This window comes from Sinocyclocheilus grahami, unplaced genomic scaffold (genome assembly GCF_001515645.1).
Source record: "Sinocyclocheilus grahami isolate Dianchi unplaced genomic scaffold, SAMN03320097.WGS_v1.1 scaffold6.1, whole genome shotgun sequence".
NCBI classification, from domain to species: domain Eukaryota; kingdom Metazoa; phylum Chordata; class Actinopteri; order Cypriniformes; family Cyprinidae; genus Sinocyclocheilus; species Sinocyclocheilus grahami.
The window spans coordinates 497,861-521,810 of record NW_015505185.1 but is presented as its reverse complement, the minus strand read 5'-3'; the positions used below and the strand labels follow the sequence as shown (position 1 = coordinate 521,810).

Below are 23,950 nucleotides of genomic sequence, written 5' to 3'. Positions count from 1 at the left end.
GTACAACTCAACTCAATTTAATCTCAGTTCAACTCAGACCAACTCAACTCGGTTTACAAATGAACTGAATCTAGTCAAACTCGGTTCAGTATAATTTAGTGAATCCAGTTTATAGTAATCCAACTACAATACTCAGTTTCTCTTCAAATATGGACTTGAAACTTTAAAAGTCGCCTTTTAAACACACAAAATGACAAACTAACCTCACAGAATTGGTTTAACCTTTTAAGGAAGAAAATAAAAAATAAAAAGCAAACAGTCAAATTTTGTGGTGTGTAAAATACTGTGAATAAAAGCTGTGAATTTATGGAAGTGCCTCGTTCTCTTTTAGAGTCTCTTTCTAACTGTCTTTAACTCCATAAGGATTCAGGAATTTGTCGTCCCTCATATCCGAGTGCAAAGATACAAAATGTGTGATTATCATCATGCTTGACCGAGAGAGTGCATGTGGGTGTGTGTGTGTGATCCTGGCCTGTGGTCCTTCACGCTGCAGCCAAGATACAAAAGACCAAAACACAAAAACACAGTGACACACACATCGAACGAGAATGCAGAAGGAATCTGCTATTAAAGATAGCAGAAACACCTTTAAACACTTCATTATGTCAGCCATGCAGGTGCTTTGAGTGTGTGTGTGTATGTTCTCCACGTACCTGCTCATGTATCTGGCAGGCTGTGAGGTTGTGTTGGTGGGTGGATGGAGAGATCTGGACGTGCCTTAGCCAGCTCCTGCTATCACACACGCTCCCATCCAAACCTGTCTGCTCGCCCTGAGAGAGAAAGAGAAGAGAGAGAGAGAGAGAGATCCGTCTTTGATCTTGAACTTTTACAGATTACTGTGCAGTGACTAAAATCTCATGCCACCCACTGAGGCTTAGAAAACGGCGATACAGATAAGTCTAACTTATCGACACACACACACACACACACACTTTCTCTAGGACACTCACACACACTCTGACAACATCTTCTTCACTTCTCTCCCTCTCTCACAGACTCTTCACCGTTGCTTTTTAGTCATCAAGCAAATGTCACAAACAAAACATTCTTAACTTCATCTTAAACATCATCTAGTGGCTCAGCTCGCTGGCATCTGTTCAAGGAAGTTTTTCACATCAACACCACAATGATTTTTTTTGCACTTGGTGAAGTACTGAATTGTGAAACAGGCCTAAAAAATTGTATATAATTTATACATTTTAATACCTAGTTGGTTGTTCTCTAGTTTTTCAGCAAATATTCACAACAAACCATTTAAAGGTTTTACAATACATTTAAAATACAAATTTGAACGTAAAAAGGAAATGCTTTAAAAGGTTCTAAATTGCAGATTTGCGTGCAAACCAAATGATTTAGCAAAGACAAAAATATTTAACAAAGACACAGACTTTCACGTCTGCTCAGTAACAGTCTTCACATTACTACATTTTCTGCCAAAACTCTCGAAACAAAAATAACGGGGTTTATCTTTCACAGAGCTGCCAAACTACCGTTACAGTCCGTACGAACGTTCTCTCGCGCTCTTTCCGTGATGTGAAACAAACATGAACACATTATTAACGAATAAAAAACGGGACAGTTGCATTGAAGTGCAAACTAAACATTTCTTTTACGCCAAAACTCACCCCCTCCCAAACAACCCGGATCCCCTCACCATCGCTCTCTTTTTTAAAAGAAATATAAAAACAAATAATCGGTGTTCAAATAAACGGACAAAAACTCAATGTCAGAAAATAAACAGGATATGTAGCAAAAGAAAGTGTATCACAATGGTCTAGAAAGATATTGTTAAAACAATGTGTTTTTGTAGAAGAAAAAAAATGTTTTATTACTACAAACTAAACTCGTAAAACTAGAAACATGTGTCAGCTGTAATAACTTTCAGTTTTATTTTCTATTGTCTTGTGATGAGAACCCATCTGCTACTTTCACTGAACAAAATTCGTTTCATTTGGAAAACGATGCACACAATTGTTTACAACAAAAATAAAACGCGAAATGTCGCTCAGAAAATAAGTTTCAACGGTAAAGTACATAAAAGGCAATACAATGTTACTCAGGAAAAAAATAACGAAATACTACAAAAGTACAAAATCTATAGACAAATAGAAAATAAATAAATAAAAAGCTGGAGATGCTAGCGACACACAATGCCTTTAAGCGTTACGCTTCAGAGCCATAGCCCTTCATTTCGATACAATTAAACAAGTTCAAAGGTGAAGGATGAATGGACTTTTATTTGACCGTTAATTCGAGGCTTGTCAGAGAGAAACGTTTATATAAGAACATAAACCGCCTAACTTACCTTAAGAGCTCCGCGGAAATCTGACTGGGAAGAATGAATCAATGAAAGCGCACCAAAAAGCTCACAACAGCCCCGAATGAAGCTCGCACGCGACCGCGGTGTTCTGCGGCATGTATCCGTGTCTCCTGCTGAAGAAAAAAACTCGCTGTCTCTCTCCTCTCGTTTTGCTCTTATCAAGCGGACGACACGCTAAATTTCCCCGCGGACAAAAACTTTGTCCCAACTTCAGTCCGTTCCTCCGCGAATCGTGCGGCTGGAAGTCCCCAGGTGTCGGTCTGTGTGACTGACGGGTTTCTTCACTGTCCCTCTTCCTGGCATCGGATCGCGAGTGAAAGAGTGTGAAAAAGAAACAGAAGGACGGCGAGGATCGTCCACCGAGTGTCTCTGTCTGTCCCGTTCCAGTGGATCCTCTCTTGTCCCATGCGAGGGAGATGCGCTGAGGAGGAGGAGGAGGAGGAGGAGGAGGAGGAGGGGGGACCTGTCTCGCGTGTCCACCGGTCGGAAGTTGCGCGAGGCTCCCCCACGCTGGTGAAGAGGCGAGGTCAGCGCGAGGTCGGGACGGGGCTGCTCGTGGATAGACCCGAATCTCCCCGCTTTGATGAAGCCATCCAGTAATCACGAAATCAGCGGCGGTTTCCCTCCTCGCCTGCGTCGCGAGGCTCGTGCAAGTGAAAGTATTCAGTCCAACTCTGTTAGATTGTTTTCTTTAAGACTAAATGACGTGCAATTAACATTACGACTAATTTAAGAACTAACATTTACGTTTAGCTTTAGTAAACACCAATAGAGCTACTTTAACTTTTCAAATAATAACCTTTTCCCCCTCATGCACAATACACCTGCTCCTACTAGCCCACGACTGAACACGATAGGCCTAATACATTCTCTCCCATCTCCTCACACATGCACAAATCAAAATGCATTATTTCACCAATTAGAATTTTTTTCAACTTTTTTATGAGAAGGAAAACTTTTAACAACATCTCTACCAAATTAAATGTTTTTTTTTTCATGCAATAGGCCTATACAGACATTAGGTGGTTATTTTAGATTCACGTTTTGTTTTGCATTATTTGGCCTATTTGTTTTTTAATCTAGCGAACTATTTAAAATAAAGATTCTTCAAGTGGTTCAGCAATTAGCTAACACTCTTTTTTAGTTTCTAAAGGACTTTAGAACTTGAACGATCTCATATTGCATTAGTCACTTCTTGTTAAGAGTGAGACTCTTGGAGCCCAGCGCATGTAAGAAGCGCAATCCATTGACGGGACTATAATGACTCTGATGAAGATGAATATGTCTCCCTGGCCTATCTTTGACATTGAACTCTAGGTCTAGATAATGTCCATTGTTTAATGAAATCGCGGGGCAGAAGCGGAGGAAGGACAGGAAAAATCATGTGTAAATACGGCGGCCCTCGCCAAAGATTCCCATACACCCGCGCCCCTTGAGAACCGCAAAGAGACCCCGGTCCGCCGCGCATCGATTTCCTGCCATTCCTCGACTTGTCCATTGTTGGAAGCCTTTTTAATTTAGCCATAAATTGGGAAAGCTCAAGCTATGAGCTGTTCTATTTTCTCCCTGTCAGGATGAGGGATTTGGTTTATGATGCATTGTGTATTAAATACAAGTAATCTGGGAAAGAGATTGCCTGGCCGGGGTCTGATGGAGGCTGGTGATAGAGGCTCCTCAGCTGAATTGTTCTGAAAAGGAGGAAGCTATAGCAGATAAACTAAAGGGCCGCTGGTATCTGTACCAAGCCAGGGGTAAGACGGGGTAAGAGAGCGCACGGGACAGGGGCAACTCCTGGAGCGTCTCCGGTAGATGGCGTAGTGAGCCGGGTTTGGAAACGGGAGGAAAACTTTCCGCAGGAATGAAGTTGCATTTTTTGCATTGGTGACACGTTGTTTAATGTCATATGTGTAGGAAAACCCTGCAGGCAGTATTTGAATGGGCACAAATGTTTAATTCGATAGATTCGAGGAGTCTAGAGACTGTATTATTTAGAGAACTGGCCGCCTCTCTCTCTCTCTCTCTCTCTCTCTCTCTCTCTCTCTCTCTCTCTCTCTCTCTCTCACACTCTCCTAGATTCACGAAACGGTCGTCCATAAAATGCGTTGCTGTTCTGTTGTAAGTGATCTTAAAGATTCCTAAATGCATCTACTTTCGGAAGGCCAAATACTCTCTCTCTCTCTCCCTCTCTCTCTCTCTCTCTCTCTCTCTGGAGGGAAGCGCATCAGTCAAGCGCGGAGCTGTGGAGTACCGAGACCGGGAGTCATTTCTTTTCACGGCTGCGAAATTGCTGCACACAACGCCGTACACATTAAGGCGTCAAATTGCTAGATGGAACATGAAAGATTCAGTTGTATTGCCTCCAAATAGAAAATCGCCCGAACGACCTACAATGCAACTCGACGCTTAAACATGATTGAATTCAATAAAACTGAATTTAATCCGACCCTATAATGAATTTAGTAAATAAAAGCACTATCATTTAGATGGCAGATTTTTTTTTGTTTGGGTGTTTGTTAAAACTACACGTTACTGCTGACTGCACATGGATCAATGACAAATTGCTACAGATATCAGAGATGATTCTTGGGAGAAATCCTTTAAAACAATCAAGTTTAAACCACGTGTTTGTAATCATGTAGTCTTAGACTCTGAAAATGTGGTGGAACAAGTACAAAATACTAAAATAGGCCTACAATATTTTCAAAATTATTACTTTCAAAAAGTTTTCAAACTCTTTTGTTAAAAATATTGATTACAAATATAGCCCATTACTTTTTTAGGACACGATTAGCCTATCTTTTCTCAATTTCTTAACCTGAACAAAACTTTCATGTTTCATAAAAAGGATATATGTGATAGCCTTAATACTAGCCTACATAAAAATGACTTGACTTGCTTGACAGAGGTTCACAAAGAGGTCCTCTCTATTTCATGTTTAGCTTTTTTTGTCACATGACAAAAAATGGAGATGCATCCCCACGTTTGATACGCCACATTAATACGACTTGTTTTAGGCTATTTGATTGGCATTTTTCAAGTATTAATAACATTTTAAAACAGAATTGCTATAGGCCTACTGATTATTTTTAAATAAATAATAAATCATTATACAAAGCTTATGCCAACATTACTTTTTTCTTCTTTCAAAATATTCGATTTTTAAATGAAACTTTTCCCCCCTCCTTTCTACAATCACTGGATAGTTACACCACCTAACTTTACCCACCCATTTTTGAGTAAGTACAACATAAATATTAAAATCACATTTAATACAGAAGTTCATCAAATAAAAGTCATTGAATTGCTTCATTTGAATGTGTTTTTAATTAACCTAATAGATTAGGAAAAGCGAGTCACTTCATTTACCCATAGCCTAACAATTAATAACTACAAAACATGTTGTGATCGGAGCATTTAGGAGGATTTTTAAATGTTTGGCGTTTTATAAACTCTTTGAACAGAATAACAAATTAAAATGACTTTTTTTTTTTTGTGAGAAAGCGCTTTTAAGTTGTTTCAAAATGTTCTTGGTCACGCTTGTTGGTTTGTTTTGGAGCACTTTAAAGCTGCATCTTGTATTTTGTTTCGCTACATAAAATCAGTATGCTAAAGTTTAGATGCTGCAGCTACGCGTTGCACGTGCCTCCTTCAAGACGCAATAGTTTGGCAGGCAGCGCCGCAGCTCGGATTTGTTTATCTGGACCGCGCGCATTAAGCCGTTAGCTAAAGATGTGCGGACTGCGGAGGGGAATCCCAGATGGCCGAGAAACTGACGCCGGGAAGGAGCTGCTCCCTGCGGTCTCCCTCGGCCCTGGAGTCGCGCTCTAATGGAAACACTGTGTACGAGATGCATTCCAGCACATCCTAACGAGAAAGGGGGGAAAATATCGCAGCCAAATCCACATGAAATAGTTCAACCATTCATCGAGATAGACCTCCCATTGACAGGAGCGAAAAGCTGCATTAAGCTTGCACCGCGCCTCCCTGCAGACGCTGGACTCCACAACCAGCTATTAATTTAAAGTGCGGGGCCACTCAATCAATGGGCTCAACCAAAACTCATTTAAAACTGCTCCAACCGACCAATTTAGAGCCCGGGGCTGAGACTCCTTACCACTTAGTCATCTTTTGTTTGCCTCTAATAGCTTGAAAACCTAATGAAAACAGCTATATAATGTTCTTAAAACGTGGCTATTATAGCTTTACATTTCAAATAGACAGATATAAGAACAATGTCATCGTCAACAACATTAATAAGGGGATATACATGAATACTGCAATTCATTTGGACAATTTCATACACCTACACTCTTAAAAATAAAGGTGCTTCAAAAGGTTCTTCAAGCGATGCCATAGAAGAACCATTTTTGGTTCCACAAAGAACCATTCAGTCAAAGGTTCTTTAAAGAACCATCTCTTTCTTACCTTTTTATAATCTGAAGAACCTTCTTTCGCCACAAAGAACCTTTTGTCAAACAGAAAGGTTCTTCAGATATTAAAGGTTCTCTATGGAACCATTTAGACAAAAAGGTTCTTCTATGGCATCGTGAAGCACCTTTATTTTTAAGAGTGTAGTCGATGTTTTCGACTTCTGAATTTATTAGTCATGTTGATATTTTTGTGAGGTTTAAAGTACAAACATGTAGGTGATGGAACTGTCAGGACATTGTAAAAAGGGAAAAAAAGGCTGAAATTCTTGAAATAAATAATGACTGTTTGTTATAATCATTTGTTCTTAGTTCTTAAGTAGCTAAGTGACTGTTTAAAAATAAACCAAATTACCTTTTCCACCAAATTAAAATGTGAAGCATCCAATGCATGCGGCAATCCAGGCTGAACATCACGTTACAAGAAAAACATAACACAGAGAAGAGCCCTTTGACTGCATGTCAAAGTCATTATGTTTTTAGTAATATCACTTTTAGGAAAAGGCATGTTCTGTTCCTGTCAAATGGAGCAAACTTAAGAAAACTTGATATTTCGGACTAAAATGGAATTATATTTTGAAAACAAAATTCATCTGAAAACTTAAATATGTTGACACTCACATGCATTCGGGTTGCAAAAAAAAAAAGTAATTAGCATTTATTTAAAGGGGTCAAATGATGTTGCTAAAAAGAACATTATTGTGTGTATTTGGTGTAATGAAATGTGTTTATGCGGTTTAAGGTAAAAAAAAAAACATTATTTTCCACGTACTGTACATTATTGTTTCTCCTCTATGCCCCACCTTTCTGAAACGCATCGATTTTTACAAAGCTCATCGGTCTGAAGAGCGAGGTGTGCTGTGATTGGCCAGCTATCTAGTTTGTTGTGATTGGCCGAATACTGCAAGCGTGTGACGGAAATGTTACGCCCCTTACCATATTGTGATGCCCTCCCAAAAAACTCGCGTTTGAATCGTCAGTGGCAAATTCTTTAAATATAAAAAACGTACTTACAGTCTGTGAGTCAGAACAGCCGGCATTGTAGTCTACTCTACCAGGATCAGGAAACAGTCCTCCATAAAATGCGCTGGACACATCGGGATATTTGGGTTGAAGTGTTCTGGAACAGTGTTGTAAATAAAACTTAACCACTGATTTCTAGTCATGTCCTCTTTTGGAAGGCCAAACAAAGTAGTTTCACTTTCACAACGAAACACAGCGTCACACACGGCGGGCTAGAGTGAGCGGCAGCCGGAGGGCTAGAGTGAGTGAACTCTAGGCCTCCGGCCTGAAAAGCGAGGTGTGTTCTGATTGGCCAGCTATCCAGTGTGTTGTGATTGGCCGAATACCTCAAGTGAGTGACTGAAATGTTATGCCCCTTGCCATATTGTGATGCCTTGTCCCGACCGGAGCGACGAGACAAAAACAGCCGGAGGCCTAGAGTGAGCAGAGGCCGGCTTGAGTGAGCGGCGACGGGCGGGCTTGCGGCAACCACATGTGATGACCCCGGGCTGGACTCCGCTTCATCCACGGTGAAAGCTGATCCGGCGATCCACAGCGCGAAGTTGATGTATTTCCTCACCAACCAGCACGGATCAGCTATATGGTCATATGGTCCTCTTTTGGAAGGCCAAACAAAGTAGTTTCGCTCCACGGCATGGCGGCGGCGGCAACAACAATACTACAGCGAGAATAAAAGTTACGCCTTCTTTCTTTGCGTGAACATTTGGGCGGCGTTATGCAAATCTTCCCACATCGTGACGTAGACATGTGGGGGCGTGTTAGAACTCTTAACGTTTATAAAGAATATCTCTTTGGATTTGAGATGTTAGTCTTTGCAACTTTACAGATATTCTTTATGCACCAAGAGCTTGTAACACTTCAAAGAGAAAGGAAAAATTTTAATCGCATCATATGACCCCTTTAAGTACATGATGGCTACACCTTTTGACACTTCAAAATCAATCAATAAATTATTATTTTTTTGTTTAAAGTGGTAAAAATGTTTTTCAAATGTGAAACCAACGTGGATGCAAATATTGTTTCTACATTTTTAATTTGCAACAAAACCAAAATAATTAAGCAGAAAAAACAAACAAATAATATAAAAACTTGACAAGATGATTTATTAAGTGCGGCACGTCTGTCAGTGCAATTCTGCATGTTTTGACATTTAAAAAAATATTGCATGTGTGGCACACAAAACTGCCATTCTTCTCCATCTGTATCCCTAAATAAAACACTCTTGAGGGGCTTTGAGAGCTCTCTTTCCTAACACCAACCAATTACCATTAAAAGAGAAGGGAGGAAATGAAAGTGGAAAAATGTAAATAAAAAATTTCCTTGGATCTGGAAGTAGGCCCATAGCACGTGTGTTAATCTCCACCACAGTAATTTGGTTCTCCGAGAGAGGTACTGCATCCCCGCTGCTGCGCCCTGCGTGCCATAAATCACAGCTTTATGTGGACGGGGTCAGTGCGCCCCCCTCCTCCGAGGTGCCCTGGCTTAGTCCATCGCGCCTGCGCCGTGTTTACCCTCTCACCCGGTCCCTGCCTCGCTCCTAATTATTTAAGATTATTTTTCTTCGCCAGGGTCACAGAGAAAGAGAGAGAGAGTGTTTCTGCCGTCTATTTCAGGAGTGCGTTGTGTTGAATTAGTACCCCATCATCTTGGCCCCGTCTGTGCAGTCTCACCCGTCGTGTCCCCTGCGGGCCCTGGGGCCAGAATGCATGACGAGGGGCCTATGTTTCATCTCCAAGCAAACACACATCCAAGTGAAAACAAAACTGGCTGAGCTCCCAAAACTTCCACCTACATGCTGAATAATTTAGTCTTTATATTTGAAGAACAACCGTGTGGAACGAACAGCTACCACAGATTGATTGTTTAAATGCAATATGCGCCACTTTAATGCAACATCACACATCTTCAATTCATCATTAAGAGCCTAAAAAGTTGCTGCGGTCTTCTCAGGAGGATCAGTTAGTACAAGCATAATTTATGTTTTGGATATGAAACGCATTCGTGTATAAGTAGCGGGACCCGTTGCGCCAGACGGTCGGGTGCGAAACAGATAGATTGTGTTCTCTGGCTAACATGAAGTTAATTGCTTTGACAGCGGGAATGACAAGACGTGACTCGGGCGCAATAACACAGGCCGGCCTAAAACAGAACCAGTAGTCTGTAGCACAATGCGCTATTCAAACCGTGAGACTTATAGGGGCCACGGGGGGATGCATTTTTTTTCCCTAAAAAACATAGGTGGGAAGTGCTGGACTTGTATTCACACCGCTGATTTTCGGGGTTGAGAAGTCTCTCCTGAAGTGTGGCCTCAGGCACCGCACGGCACACACTCGACTGTTGGAATGTGCCACCTCAGGGGGACGGGGGAAAGGAGGGGTTTATGATAGGGGGCTGCGGTAATCACAGATACTTCCCTTTCGTTTCCACACACACACATGTCCCAAACTGTATGCCGGCCATGGGGTGCGATAAAGTTGGCAGCTGTGTCAGAGGTAATGTTTTTAAAACATAAATTAGGTGAGGCGGGAGAAGCGTACCTAAAATGCAACAGGACATGCTGGAAATATCAACTTCATTTACCACAGTAAAACACACATATATAGACATCTTTTGGAGGGTAATTAGATAACCCTATAAAGCCTACTATGTTATATTTAATATGCAAATTTCTGTGGCCTCAGTATGATCAAAACTTTGCTGAAAATGCTGTCGTGTAATTGATAGATTATATATTTTTAGCAAGTAAAAGGCCATTTAGGATCATTTTAAAAACATCCATCTTCAGGTTGTGGTATACGTTTTTTTTTGGCTGTGAAATCTTTACAAATTATTGTAAAGCAAACATAAGTATAACTTTTATATTGCTAGTAATATTTCAAAATGAAGGTTTACTTGATTATCCATACATAATGTTTTAGAAAAATTCAGTTAAAATGTATCAAATATGAAACATCCGGCATTTGAGGAATCTTTATTTCTACATCTCTTAATCTTCATTGTATTGCATTGAAACATATGCATTTTATGAGCTTTGATCATAAAACTAAGCATTTAAATATCATACAGACAGTTGTATTATTGGAGATATAGAGTGACAATTGATATTTATATGCGTTTTATGTAAGTAGCCTGCTATTCTGTTATAAAAATCTCATTGGTTTACATTACAAGCTAATTTCATCTTCACATTTGGCTATATAAATATCGGCACCAAATTAAATATTTTTGCTCAGTTTGTTCCTTCCTTTTTCTTCCTCAAGTATGTATATGACCTCCATATTCATAAAATCCTGATTAAAGCATCAACAAAAACACATATGCCAACTTTTGTCTAAAGGTTCAATAAACTATTCCATTTAGATTTTCCTGAGCATTATTTCACATGACAGGCTTTACAAGGTTAATATCCTGTGTGCATCATTTTTAAAAGACTATTTTAATGCTAAAACAGTAGAACGTACCACCTCAGATCCGAGGCGGGGTGTTGAACATTCATTACGTTTATTGAGCTGTCTGAGAGCCTTTGATGTGTCATGCACTTGAGAGCTAACAGCAGCAAGCTCTCCCATACGCCGTGTCCAATTTAAAGCCTCATATTTAATATTTGAGAGATAGGCCTATCCGGTGTGCTTACCGGGCGGAGGAACAGACACGCGCACACACTCACATGCACCTTTATCGTAATGGGAAATTAGATATCACAAAAAAGGCTCATTACATCCACAGGCCGTCGCTCGGTGTCTTAAACCGAGCGGGAAATGACATTCCTGTGGCCATTGAAACAGTCAGTTCTACGTTTTAATAATCACACATGTAAGAGGCACTTAGCGCACGACGCAATCTTTTCAGCGCCACCCTTTAAACTGAAAAAACCCCCCCACAATTTTAAGGCTGCAAACGCAGGTGTTTCGGAGGCGACCGGCGCACACGTGTTACTGATGTGCTAGCAGGCATGCGGCAGCAATTTTCATTTTGGCCTGCCACCATAATGCGTTCGCACCTTTTTAATTGCGAGTGCTAAAAGATCGTCAAATAAAAGCGTCATTCAGAAATGGAATTCCGATATTTCAAAAAGCCAACCGGGATTATGTGCAGATAATGTAAATCACAGCCTATTAATGTAACATTATGTTCTTTGATTTCCTCTCACTTAGCTGTGATGCTCAGTGTAGGCTTGAGAGGGAAAAAAAGACCAATTTCCTCTCCAGTCCTGTGATCGTTTTCTCCGACTGGATTCCTATAGGCTTTATCGCATTGGCGACTTTTACTCAGGACTTCTCCGAAGGCTATGTTTGAGAGTTTATCTAAGGAGCGTTTAAAAGGAAATGGACACCCTTTAGTTTAATTGCAAGCAGAACTAACCGAATGCAACATTTCAAAGAGGATAAAAAAGACAACTCGGCCTAATTAACTTGTCGCAGCGAGATTTGGTAACTCCTATTTAGAGCTTCACTGGTTTTCAGTAGCTTCAAAGGGGAGCAAAGTTAGAGTTAGTTTATATTTAACCCAGCAAGACGCTGAAGCGCTGCGACACAAATGGCCACATGCTTGCGTTTATGAGTTTGTTTGTATATTAAATGTATGCAGAAACCCAAAAAGTCTTTCAGGAGTTTCCATTCTCATGTTTTAGTCTCTGTGAGTGTGTGTGTTTGAACCAGGAGCTGATTGACTTGTCAGACATGGGCGTCAATAGTGCAGGTTTATTCAATTCCAGCCCAATCATGGAGGTGTCACATGCTTTTGGGTGGCGTGCGGGCACCGGGCAGGCCTGGCCTGATAAATCTGCTTTTATGAGGGCCAGTTATAGCTTTTATGGCTGAATGTACACACACACACACACACACACACACACAGGTACAGGTGGATCGATGCTTATTGTGAGTTTGGGGTGATGGAACACTACTGGGATATGACTAGATCATCTCTCTCTCCCTCTTTCGTCGCTCGTCATCTCTCCATCCCTCCAATATTTCACTCTTCCATATTTTCTCCTGGCATAACTCTTCATCCATCTTTCATCGCGTTCTCTGCATTACTCACAACGCCAAAGCTCTTTCCTCTGCTCTTTCTTTACATCCCCCTCTCTCTCTCTCTAGTCTTCACAGTGATGAAGTCCTAATGCAAGAAGCCTCAGCGAACTTTACATAAACACGCTCTCCTTACATAAACTAACATTGATACATTTCTCTCCTTCTCTCTTGTGGACGAACAACATCTGTAGGGCCCTGAAATATCGATTAGTACAGAAACAGGCACACACAAAAACACACTGACCACACCAAAGATGGTAGTTTCCCTGAAGTTGTTGGATGGAGTTTGAAACAAAGGCCAAAGAGAGAGAGGGGCCCTGCAGACGGAGAGACAGGAAACGGCTACTGATTACACACACATTCTCTTCTCATTAACACACACACATTTATACACACTCACCTCCCTTTGGGTCCTACCTTCAAAGCAGTGCACTCATACAGATTTAAGGAAATGTTCTACCTTGTGACACCTTTTTTCAGCTTGAACATCTTACACAACCATCACAGTTCATTTGTATTAATTACTAGGGATGTTAATAGTAAGGAATTAAATGTTTCAGATTTCACTTGAATGTGATGCCAATGATTTTGGTTTCTTATATATAATATTTTTTTAGTACTTAGCATTTTAGTACATAGTATTATAGACAAATATAATATTGCAAAATATTATATAATTTTTAAGTTTAATATATAATATCTTTATTTAAAGAAAATCTTATAACAATTTTAAACTTCAGATAAAAGAATTCTGTATTCGAAAATGCAGTAAAAACAGTATTGTTGTGAAATATTATATTTCCTTTATACTATTACTATGTAAAATAACTGTTTTAGTTAATATATTTTAAAATGTAATTTATTCCTGTGATGACAAAGATGAATTTTAGCAGTTATTTCAGTCTTCATTAGCACACGATCCTTTAGAAATCATTCTAATATGCTTGATTTGTTGCTCAAGAAACATTTCTTATTATTATCGTGTGTGATACTTTTTTCAGAATTCTTTGATAAATAAAAAAAAAATCAAAAGAACAGAATTTATTTTAAATAGAAATCTTCATTATAAATGAATTGACTGTCACTCAGTCAAATTAATGCATATTTGCTGAAAAAATCTTTGACTTTTAAAACAGTATATAGTGCATATATTTCAGTTTATTATTATTATAATTTTTTTCTTCTTTTTTTTTTACAATTACCCAAATGTTCCCTTCTACAGTCTGCTTTTCGATGTTTATTAGAACAAAATCACCATTCAATAAACCAACACCAAACTACAGCATACCACAAGCCAAACTGCACATGCGTCCAAAAATATCTCACAAAAATCCATAAATATCTTGGTGTTAAGCTTCCCTTCAACCCAAAAGCCTAAATCTGTCAAAACATAACTGAGATCAGTCATACACAGAGACCCCGACTCCCCTCTGCTTCTCTCTATCAGTGAATAATCCTCTCCCTCCATCTTGTTTATAAAGAGTGAAAGTTCCTCATTATGAAGATGTGGAGAGTGTGTACACAGCGCCGGCTCCACTGATGAGCTCGCACTAAATATCTGTTTGTTTGACAAGAGAGCTGTCATCTCACTTTTAACTGTCCCACTCTTTCCTCCACTCTATCTTCTTCTTTTTCACTTTCTTGAGTTCTCGTTTTTCCTTTAATCTCTCCCAAGTATTGCGACTAATTCTTAAGCTTTGTACTTTTCTTGTTGTTCATTTCTTCCTTCCTTCCATACTTACTGTTAATTCTTCCTATCCCTTACTTCCTTCTTTCCATCCTCACGTTCTTTCTTCCTTCTGTTAATTCTTCCTGTCTTTCTTCCTTGTTTCTTTCCTTCCTTCATTTCTTACCTTTCTTCCTTACTCCCTTTTTATTTTTTTACTTCATTTTTCTTTCACCTTCTTGTTTTAAAGAAATTCCCTTCTTCATTTTATTTTCCCTTCCTTCCTTACTTCTTTCCATACTCCCTTCCTTTTTCTTCCTCCCTCACTTCCTTGCTTCAAGGAAGTTCATTCTTCCTTATACTCCCTTTTTCATTTTCTTTCTTTCCTCATTCATTTCTTACCTTTGCTCCTTCTTTCTGCTTTCCTTCCATCCTTATTATTTTCCATATTTCCTTTTTTCCTTGCTTCCTTTTTCTTCCTCCCTCACTTCCTTGCTTCAAGGAAGTTCATTCTTCCTTATACTCCCTTTTTCATTTTCTTTCTTTCCTCATTCATTTCTTACCTTTGCTCCTTCTTTCTGCTTTCCTTCCATCCTTATTATTTTCCATATTTCCTTTTTTCCTTGCTTCCTTTTTCTTCCTCCCTCACTTCCTTGCTTCAAGGAAATTCATTCTTTCCTTAAATACGCCCTTTTTCTTGTCCTTCTTCCTATCTTATTTCTTTCCATACTGTATTTCCTTTTTCTTTCTCCCTCACTTCCCATCTTCAAGGAAGTTCACTGTTTTCTTACATACTTCCTTATTTCTTACTGTCTTCTTTATATCCTCATTCATTCATATTCTACTTCTTTCCTTTCCTTCTTATTTCCTTTCCTCCTTGTTTAATTCTTTCCATTCATCATCCATTTTTTCATGCCTCCTTTTTCTTTCTCCCATTCTCCCATATTTTCTTCCATACTTCCTTTCTTCTATCCTTATGTCTTCTTTCCTTCCTCACTTCTTTTTCTTTCTTCCTTCTTTCTTTGCTTCCTTATTCCCTTTTTCCTTTCTTTCACAGGTCTTTTTAGAGTTATACACACATATGCATGAATTTGGACGTAGGGCTCATGTTTATGATGTCATAATAAAGAGAAGTCGGAGGTTTATAAAGCCGTGTGTGTTTGGCCGAGCAGCTGTGAGGTGTGTGAGGGTTGGCTCATGTTTATGGTGTCTGCTGGTCGCAGGTTTATGATGTATGCTGCAGCTGTACAGCACTTTAAAGTTTACCGCAGGCTTTAAGACCAGGTGTTATGTGGTCAACAGGGATTCATGGAGAAAAAATATTGTGTTTGGTTTGTGTCTGTATGAAATACGAATGTGTGTCAGTATATGTGTGAATGCATATGTAGATTTAATGATAGTACTTATGGGTTTCTCTAACAACAAAGCTAAAGAGGGTAAAGTTAAGAGAGACTGTCTATTCCTAGCAGAACAATGAAGGTTTAATTGGTAATATGTTTAACAGTAAACGCTTAAAGACGGTATTAAATGGCATTCTCAACACATATAACTTCCCGTTTCTTACAAAAAAACCTTCACGGTTCAAAAGTTTGGGGTCGTTACAATTTTAACATTTTTTAATGCATTTATTTGATCAAAAAATACAGTAAAACAGTAATATTGTGAATTATTATTATAATTGAACTGTTTTCTGTTTAAATATATTGTAAGATGTATTTTATTTCTGTGATGCAAAGCTGAATTTTCAACAGTTATTACTCCAGTCTTCAGTGTCACATGATCCTTCAGAAATCATTTTAATATGCTGATTTGCTGCTCAAGAAACATTTCTTATTATTATCAATGTTGAAAACAGTTGTTCTGCTTAATATTTTTGCAGAAACATCATAAGGATATATTTAAGTACTAAGGATTAATTTAAGAATTCTTTGATGAATAGAGAGTTTAAAAAAAGTTTTTATTTAAAATAGAAATATTTTGTAAGATTATAAAAGTCACTTTTGATCTTCCTAGTATCATGATGACTGGTTAGCTATCCATAAATTTTTTTTTTTTCAGAAATTATAAAAATCTAATTGAAAACAACTTTTTTTCCTGATGAACCATGCACAATAAGCCCATTAACTTTTATTTCCTGGTAACTTTAGGTTGTCCACTGTCATTTTATCAAACAAGCAACCAAAATAAAAACTGTTATTATTACTCTTCTCTCTCACTTTCATTCAACCCCGCTTTGCATTTTCAGGTCAGGGTTAGCACACAAGAACATTCCCTGCACCTTGAACATACACTCACATATAAATACATGCTTACATGCATAATGAGGAAAAGTGCAGTGGAATATTGTATGTCATTACATGCACCAAAAGCCTGAGGCTGTCTGCGACACAGTGTGATGTGTGTGTCCAGAGCTTTTAGAGTGTAATCTAAGCGCTGATCAAATGCATGAGTGTGTGTGTGTGTGTAAGAGCTCTTAATAGAACCCTGTCGCAGGGCTGCCAGAGTGAGAAACAAGCAGGGTAATGGATGACTGGAACCTCAGCTCCCAGAATTCCCTCTGGTGACCCTCGCCGGCCAGCCATGCCGCCTACGGCAACTCCACATAAAAAGGGAAGCGGAGAGCAAGAGGAGAGAAAACGAGAGCGAAGGAGAGGGGAAAAAAGAAAGAAAATGTGGAATTGATGGGAATGAAAGAGAGAAAAAGAAAGAGAGAAACACAAGAGATATGTTGACAGTAAAATGGCCAAAAAGCCTTAAAGCATGACAAAAAACATGATGTATATTCACGAGAAGAGAAAAATGCTATAAGGAAGACAATGAGAGACAAAAGAGGAAAACAGGGAGATATTATGTGAGCATGTATGTGTTTATGTGTGTGTCTGTGATTGATGACACTGTGTGTTACTAAGAGGGGACCCATCACATGTGATCACATAAACACTTATTCAGTGTTTGTGGAGCTTGACGAGTCTGCACACAGCTCTGTGTGTGTGTGTGATTGATGAGAGAGTGTGTCGGTAAGTGATCTTTGAGCCTGACGTGGCTGAACGCTGCTTTGTGTCGTCACAGATATCACAAGAGCGAAAACACACACCATTAATCAAGCTTAATTAACTTATACAAAACCCTTTCAGTAAACCTGGGCACATCCAGGTCAGTTTTAAAAGTGAGTACCTTTCTAAATGCCATAATGCATGTGTATGTATGATTCAATTTGTCAGTCTGCTTGGGAAATGGCCTTGACTTTTTCAGTTTCAAGAAGTCTTGTAGTTAGGGTGGGAAATTATGCTACCAGCCAAATGCAGGTTTTTTTTTGTGTGCATTTGCTGTTATGTTCAATTAAAGCTTATCAGTGCATATTGTGCATAGTTACAATAATACATAATAGAGTTTTTTTATTCAGTCATTTTTTTTGCAGTGACATGCAACTAAAGAAACACATCCTAAAGCCAAACAGACATTCACATTAATATATGCACATTAATGGGCATGTCTGTTTTTGTTCAAAAAACACAAAACAAGAAAAAAAGCTAGTAAAAATATAAGAGGCTGTTAAAATTGGACAGTTTTGCATTGGCAAAATGTTTATTTCCCACTGATTATAACATTTAACATTCAGTGTGTTCGTGTCAGAATTTGCCTACCAAATGTCCCACAAGGATAGTAAAACCTGAAATGAACTACACTGTCAGGACCAGCAAACATTTAATAAGCATACTAAATCATGAGAATCTAAAATTATTTATATGAGGGACAAATTCAAGTGAAGGAGATCAAAAATATCATAGGCTCAGTATAAAAACAACAGTAGTCAAATGAAAGTCTCCATTCTCATGTGCCAGTTTCTAACTCTCTGACCCCGTCTCGCTCTTTCTCAATCTTTTTTATATCTCCGTGGATGAGTTGATATCATAATAACGATGAGCCACGGAGAAAAACGGAATTTGCATCTGGGGAGAGTGATCAGTAAATGATGCATGTAAGTCCACATAATGAACTCAAATCCCTCAAACAGACCTCTTAAAGACATTACCATCCCCTACAAACACACATCTATCACTGTTCACTCAGGGTTGTCAGACACTCAGTGTCGAGTCTGTTGCTTTGATAGGAGAGCAGCTGTTTTACAGAGAATAGAGTGTGAGAAAAAGCTCATCGGTGCATATTAAAGGTCGCCATATTGCAGACTTTAGGTTACAATGTTAGTCAGCCATAACTTTCTTATCTCTCTGACTCTTAAAATTAAACAGGCTGTTCTTGCTACTGTACCTTTAAGACTTGTTCTAAATGTAAAAAGTCTCCGTTTTTGATACTGTTATTACCAAAAAGATTAAATGTCTAGTAATTTTGGTAATTATTTAATCTGCAAAAAATTCTGGGTTTCAATTTTAATTGAAACCATATAATTCAGACTTTTGACTAAATTACAGTATACCCGTTTCAATAATGGCATAATGTAGTTCACTTTGAAACTAAGTGGAAGTTTCTGTAACTTACAGCACTGTACTGCAAATAGCGCGGAAGAAATTCAACTTGTTTGTTGACTTTCTAGTTAATGTTTGCCCTGAATATTGCACAGATAACACAAAACAAACCAGAATATGCATTTGTGCTTGAAGAAGTTGTTAGTAATCATTAAGACATAAGCTGGGACATTTGAGGTTCTTGGAAAACTCTTTTAAGTTTCTTGCAGCAATTAAATTTTTCTTAGAAACATTTATTTTAAAAGCCTGTTAATTTCTAAACAAACTTAGAAACAAATTATATAAATTATATAATTTAATATTTAAAAAATATTTGTGTTTATTATTTTTAAATTATATTTATATATTTAAATAAATAATTATTTTGAATATAATTTATAATATTCAATTTCAAACACAAATCAGTTACATCTCTTATATAGGCCTGACACTCATGGGTGTATCCCAACACATCTGTTATCAGGAGAACAGAGAGCTAATGGCATCAGTTTAGGGATGTAAAATCCCTCCCGAGTGTCATGAAAATGAATTCTGGGAAGGAAACAAAACCATCCGGAGTGGGAACCAGTTGAGCCCAGAGCTAAAACGCAAATGAGAGACAGACAGGTAAAAGACCAACACGTGTGCGATTCATTTGACTGGACATGCACAAAGACCCGAAAGCTCCTGTTACTGTTCTGACAGCTTCTTTTTTTCCCCCGTTTTTTTAACGGTAGAGTCTGGGACAGACAGGAGCTAGAGAGGAAACAGGGAGCAGAGAGAGAAAAAACAGGCTGAGAATGAGGGAACAATGAAGGAGAGAGCTGCAATCCTTTGGTCTCAGCTGCAGCGCTGCAATGACTTAAATGTAACGTTGCTTCAACACTGGCTGAACTGGATGCTTTACAAAAGAAATAAAACAGCAGGGCACGTCTGCTATACCAATCACACACACACACACACACACACACACACACACGCAAACAGAAACACATCTCTGACCCATTCATTGCACAAGCCTTGCTCCAAAACCTAGAGAGATGCCTAAACAGGCAACATTTAAAGGCATCATAAGTGATCTAGATATGAATGCATAATTATGCTGACTACAATTCCTTGCAAAAAGTACTGTAGTGGTACCATAGGACAGTAATATGATGGCACTATGAAGTACACCAGTTACTGAAATTCATGGTATATTTTAAAGACACTTTAAAGAATACCATGCTACTACATGGTACATGTCCAAAGCACCATGGTACGCATCCAAAATGCCATTGTATGCCATAGTACAAGTTCAAAGTACAATGGTATTACCATGGTATCCTGATACCAAAATAACATTTCATTTCCAAAAATAACATGATACTACGACGGCGTTTTAGTGCCATGTTTAAAAAAAAATCTAAGATTACGAGATTAAAATCGTAATATTTTGAGAAAAAAAGTCAAAATTACGAGAATAAAGTCATAGCAATATGAGAATAAAGTCTAAATATTTTGAGAATAAAGTCAAAATTATGAGAATAAAGTCAAAATATTTCATTATTCTTGAAATATTTCAACATGTTTAAAATCTCGTAATTTTAGATTTTTTTTAACGTGGCACTAAAACACCATCGTACTATGGTACTACATGGTACATGCCAAAAGAACCAAGGTACACATCTAAAATACCATGGTAGTACTATGATATATGTTCAAAATACCACAGTAGTACCATAGTACAAGTACAAAATACCATGGTAGTACCACAGTTTAACTGCAAAGACAATGGCAGTACCATGGTATGTATCCAAAATACCATAGTAGTAACATGGATCATGTCTAAAATACCACAATATTACTATGGTACATGTTCAAATACCATAGTAGTAACATGGATCATGTCTAAAATACCACAATATTACTATGGTACATGTTCAAATACCATAGTAGTACCATGGTACACATCCAAAATACAAGTAGCATGTAGAAGTCTAAAATACAATGGTAGCAAAATGGTACTTTTGTAATGCAATTCTAGAAAGCTTTGCAACAAACTGTCACAGTTAAGAAATATATCCAAAATGGCAGATGAAGCATAAGAAATGTTGATTATAAATGAATTCATAAAAATAAAAATACAATTATTTTATACCAGAAATGTTTGTGCTATATGTATTTATGCTTATTAGTGCATCATGTTCTTCTCAACTTGCCTATACTGAAATCAATACAGATTTGCTAACTAAGTAGAGCGTTCAAAATCAGTTGCTGCTTTATAAGGCAGTAGGCAGCTGGACAGCTTACTAGGTTTTGGAAAAGGGTGCTTTTCTCTCTTTTTGCATTCCATCTCTCTTCATCTATCCTTTAACTCCCTACATATTTCTTAAATTTCTCTTCTAGTCTTTCCATCGTTTAGCTTGTACCCATCAATTTCCTCAGTTCTTGTCTTGATATTTAAGGGAACGTTTCTCTTTCTCTGTGTCTACTGAAGAGTGATGAGCCACACTGGTCTATATTGAGCTGTGTGTTTGTGTGTGTGTCTACTTTTAGAGTCTACTTTTAAAGTCCTTCTAAAGCCCAGTCCATCCATCTTATGGACGACAGCAAGGGCAGCGTTTGGGTCAGAACATTCGCTTCTCATCCTCTCATGAACTTCGAGCGGGCCTCATTCCACGAAAGACCACGCGTTCAGGCTAACCTCATGTTTGGACTTAAGCTTGTCATCAAGTTTGGATCTAAGTAATTGTTTCCTTTGCAGGCTAAAGTTGGTTTTGGACTGTTCCACAGGCTTAATTTTTACTTCGTCTCAGAAATAGCACCGCCGAACTGCGGCTGGTTAGTTGACAGATACTGCAGATGTTCATTTTGGAAGTGGAGAGAATAGTTTTGTTGATTGCTGTTATCTGTCAGATGACAGAAGTCAGATGTAAAAACACTGCTAATCACTTTCAGAGGTTTCTTGAACATGTCATCTGTGCTGCAGACACCGAACAACATTACTGGGGTCGATATGATAAAGATGTCTTAGACAAATGTGTATAATATTAATTTTATCATATGATACACTTGCTTTGAAGAACCAGTTTTCTGGTCACTACAGAACACAATGTCCCCAATTTCAACTACCCAAATACACCTTCCAACACACAGATAACGTATTATATTAGTACTAGTGTATATTTTACTTAATTGCAAGTTAAACAAATAGATAAAAAAGCAGATAGATAGATAGATACATAACATCCATAAAGAACATGCTCCACTTGGAGAATCAGTGAAAAGTGAAAAGAAGATCAGTAAGTTGAGAGAGAGTTACTGAAGCATCTCTCTCTCTCTCTCTCTCTCTCTCTCTCTCTCTCTCTCTCTCACACACACACACACACACACACACACACAACAGCAGTTATTGTTCTCGATGTCTTTGTGAGAGTGTCGCTGGCTGCCAGTGGTAATTGAGAACAGAAGGATTTACACAGAGACGCGCTGCTACACGACTATCTGTCTGTTCTCATGATCACACACACTCTCTCAAACACAGCGTGGCACAGCGGAACATGGTTATCAGTGCATTCTCACACTCTCACGGCTGAATCCACTCATCTGCACATCACACACACACACAGTCAGACTTCACAACAACACAATGCAATAATGATGCATCAGAAGAGAACAAACAGACAGCAGACAATAACATGATCACACAAGGGATACTTCACAAGACGGGAAACAACATACAAATCCACACTGCTCTCGGCCTACTGTCAACAGTTTGACATTCACTGCTTCAATCTTAAAGAAATCATGCAATCAAAACTGACCAAATCTTAAATAGTGTTGCTGGTCTTATTGTGTTATTCTAAGGGGGGGAAATTATTTTCATAAGCTTTCAACAAAATACAACAACTTTCTCCACATTTTAAAACACTTCCAACCAAGACACATTACCACAAACTTGACAATCTACTTTTATTTATTTACTATCTGTTCATCCGTTTATTTTTTTGTTTGTACATGCTATCATTAATGACATTATATATAATATACAAGCATACACAAAACATTAAACAATCTTAGCCTGACATCCACAATCCAGTCAAATCCTGATAGATAAAATTACATTAAATGTTAGTTTATTCCAAATCAGACACATTACCACAATTTGACCGTCTTGACCGTCTGCTACTTCATTCATTCATTCATTCATTCATGTTCATTTTTATTTTGCATGTACATATTATTAATAATAATATTACAAATGATATATTTTATATATTATTAATATTATGCATTATTAGTCTGTTTTCAAGTGTCTTTTTTGGTTCTGAAACAGGCACATTTTTACAAACATGACTTTATGCATAAAAAACAGCGTTTATGTTTGTTTTTGTATTTGTTTATGCTTTTTTCATTTGTCCACATTTTAAAATATTTGTAAAAAATGCTTTGTATTTTACAGTATTTGACTATGCACTTTAATTTAGCAATTTGTGTTAATGCTTTTTTTCTATACCGTGTCAGCACCTATCTTACACCTAAATATAACATAGTACTCAGATGTGCAGTCTAGAATTGATCATGACATAAAGCAGTAAAAATCCACCTGTGTATCTGCTTAAACGCATGTTGTGAGAGGACGACAGGATGGAGTGTGTTAGACACTCGTGTCTCTTTTAGGAACAGTGCTAAACTTCATGAACATGTCATCACCTTTACACCGAGGCTCTTGACGTCTGTTCTCACACACACAGGAGGAGGAAGATGATATCTCGCTTCTCATCAGGCTGCATTGCCTCTAAACGCTTTCATTCTTTTCTTTCTATTTCTCGCTCTTTCTCCTTTCAATGTTATCTGAGGAAGACAGGAAACAAACGTATAAAAGAGACAGATCTGCTCTTCCAGCTGCCGCTGACGGGATGCAAACACGCTTTGATGTTTTTATGAGGTTGAATAACTGAAAAAGTGACGTCTCAGACTCTTTTCTCGGTTTGAACTCTCACATGTCTATTTCCTTTTGTTTCTTTCCATCTTTTCAC

The 23,950-nt window shown here is 38.2% G+C and overlaps 1 protein-coding gene across 1 annotated transcript in view; it reads right to left on the bottom strand.

The window, feature by feature from the left end:
* The window catches only part of LOC107587798 (MDS1 and EVI1 complex locus protein EVI1-like), a 182,622-nt gene that overhangs the window by 22,725 nt on the left and 135,947 nt on the right, over positions 1-23,950 (bottom strand). Inside the window, exon 3 of the mRNA XM_016275730.1 lies at positions 654-770. Coding sequence (XP_016131216.1) covers positions 654-770 — 117 coding nt within the window. The remainder of the gene's footprint in view (positions 1-653; positions 771-23,950) is intronic.